General features: G+C 44.0%; 1 protein-coding gene across 1 annotated transcript; it reads left to right on the top strand.

Annotated features, from left to right (window-relative positions):
• Window positions 1–102: 102 nt before the first annotated feature.
• On the top strand, window positions 103–997 carry LOC111670299 (protein CASP-like; the record flags this gene model as incomplete). The annotated part of the gene is made up of 3 exons (XM_087178614.1): window positions 103–207; window positions 660–848; window positions 939–997. Coding segments are annotated over 3 exons (353 nt in total), but the record flags the coding sequence as incomplete, so codon positions are not given.
• Between the last annotated feature and the right edge of the window lie 318 nt (window positions 998–1,315).

Below are 1,315 nucleotides of genomic sequence, written 5' to 3'. Positions count from 1 at the left end.
AGCTAGTGGAAAATTGTTAAAGAAATGTGTGTACACCAAAAAAAAAAGTGTAAGAATCTCGACGAGTTGATTTTCCTTCAACATTTCTCCTTTTCCTTCCAGCGAGCAGAAGCAGCTCAGAGAGAGGCGGAGTCACTCAGAGAGCAGCTGTCCTTGAGTAACCAATCCCAGCAGCTCAGCAGCCCGGCCAAGGCCGACCCCGACACGGTAACACATTTCACTGATTCACTGGATGGCTGACAAAGAGGTATTGATAGGCTAAAGATCAGCTTAGCCGTTTTAATGCCTGAGGTGTATGGCTGGTGAAAGCTTCAATTTATGGATCACTGAAGTCACTGGTCATAGAGGTCAGGCATCGGAGTCACCAATAATGCATTGATTTGTTGACTTAAAAAGTTGCCAAGGTGGCAATAAGTGATGGTGTATTGATTAACTGATTTATCGGACTGTACAACAGACTAAACTTAATAAACTTAAAGACTGTCTCTGATTATTGATCTAAAGGAGCAAGCTGAAAATCAGCAGCTTCTGTCTGACCTAGAAATACTAATTATATGGGACTTTTCATCACATCTAATTGTGGCTTTATGAATACTTTAATAGCTGTAAGGTTTTAGTTTGCTCATTAGATTAAACTGCCGTCCTTATTTGACCTTAAGGAACAGGCGGCAGAGGTGGCATCCCACTCAAGTCTGGAGGCGGAGCTCAGGGCCAAAGAAAGGGAGACCGCCCAGCTGGTGGATGACGTCCAGAGACTGCAGGCCAGCCTGACCAAACTCCGAGAGACCACCAGCTCCCAGATCACACAGCTGGAGCAGCAGCTCAGCAGCAAGACTGCCATTCTCAAGGTACCAACAGTACATGACATATAAAGATCCAAGGATTCGTTGTATTATTTTATTCATTTTCATGTCATTTCAACTCTTTGTAATCCACAGGAACTGGAGGAGAAACTGCAGAAACAAGCTGACTATGAAGAGGTGAAGAAGGAGCTGAGGTGAGGAGCACACACACTCACTTGTGTGGGTGGGTGGGTAGGTGGGTGGGTGGGTCTGTTTCTCTGTCCAGCACAGATCTATTTATTGCATGCGTTTGATGTCTTTAACCATATTAAACAAGATGCGTGTCTTCATTTAAGATGTGTAACTCAATTGAGTGCCCTTATGAAGGTGAAGCTTGCATGTCTGTAGCTTCACAGTACTTTGTGTCTCTCTCACTCACTGCCCCACTATCCTTTGTCCTTAAAGAGACAGAAATAGACAAGCTAGCATGCTACAAAGTAAATGTGTCTCTGTTGGGGGTCATTTAGAATTTT

The sequence above is a fragment of the Seriola lalandi genome, unplaced genomic scaffold (genome assembly GCF_002814215.2).
Source record: "Seriola lalandi dorsalis isolate HSWRI2012SDOR001 ecotype SW California unplaced genomic scaffold, Sedor1 jcf7180002005705, whole genome shotgun sequence".
NCBI classification, from domain to species: Eukaryota; Metazoa; Chordata; class Actinopteri; order Carangiformes; family Carangidae; genus Seriola; species Seriola lalandi.
Note: the sequence above shows the minus strand (reverse complement) of the source record. Positions and strands in the feature narration are given on the sequence as shown.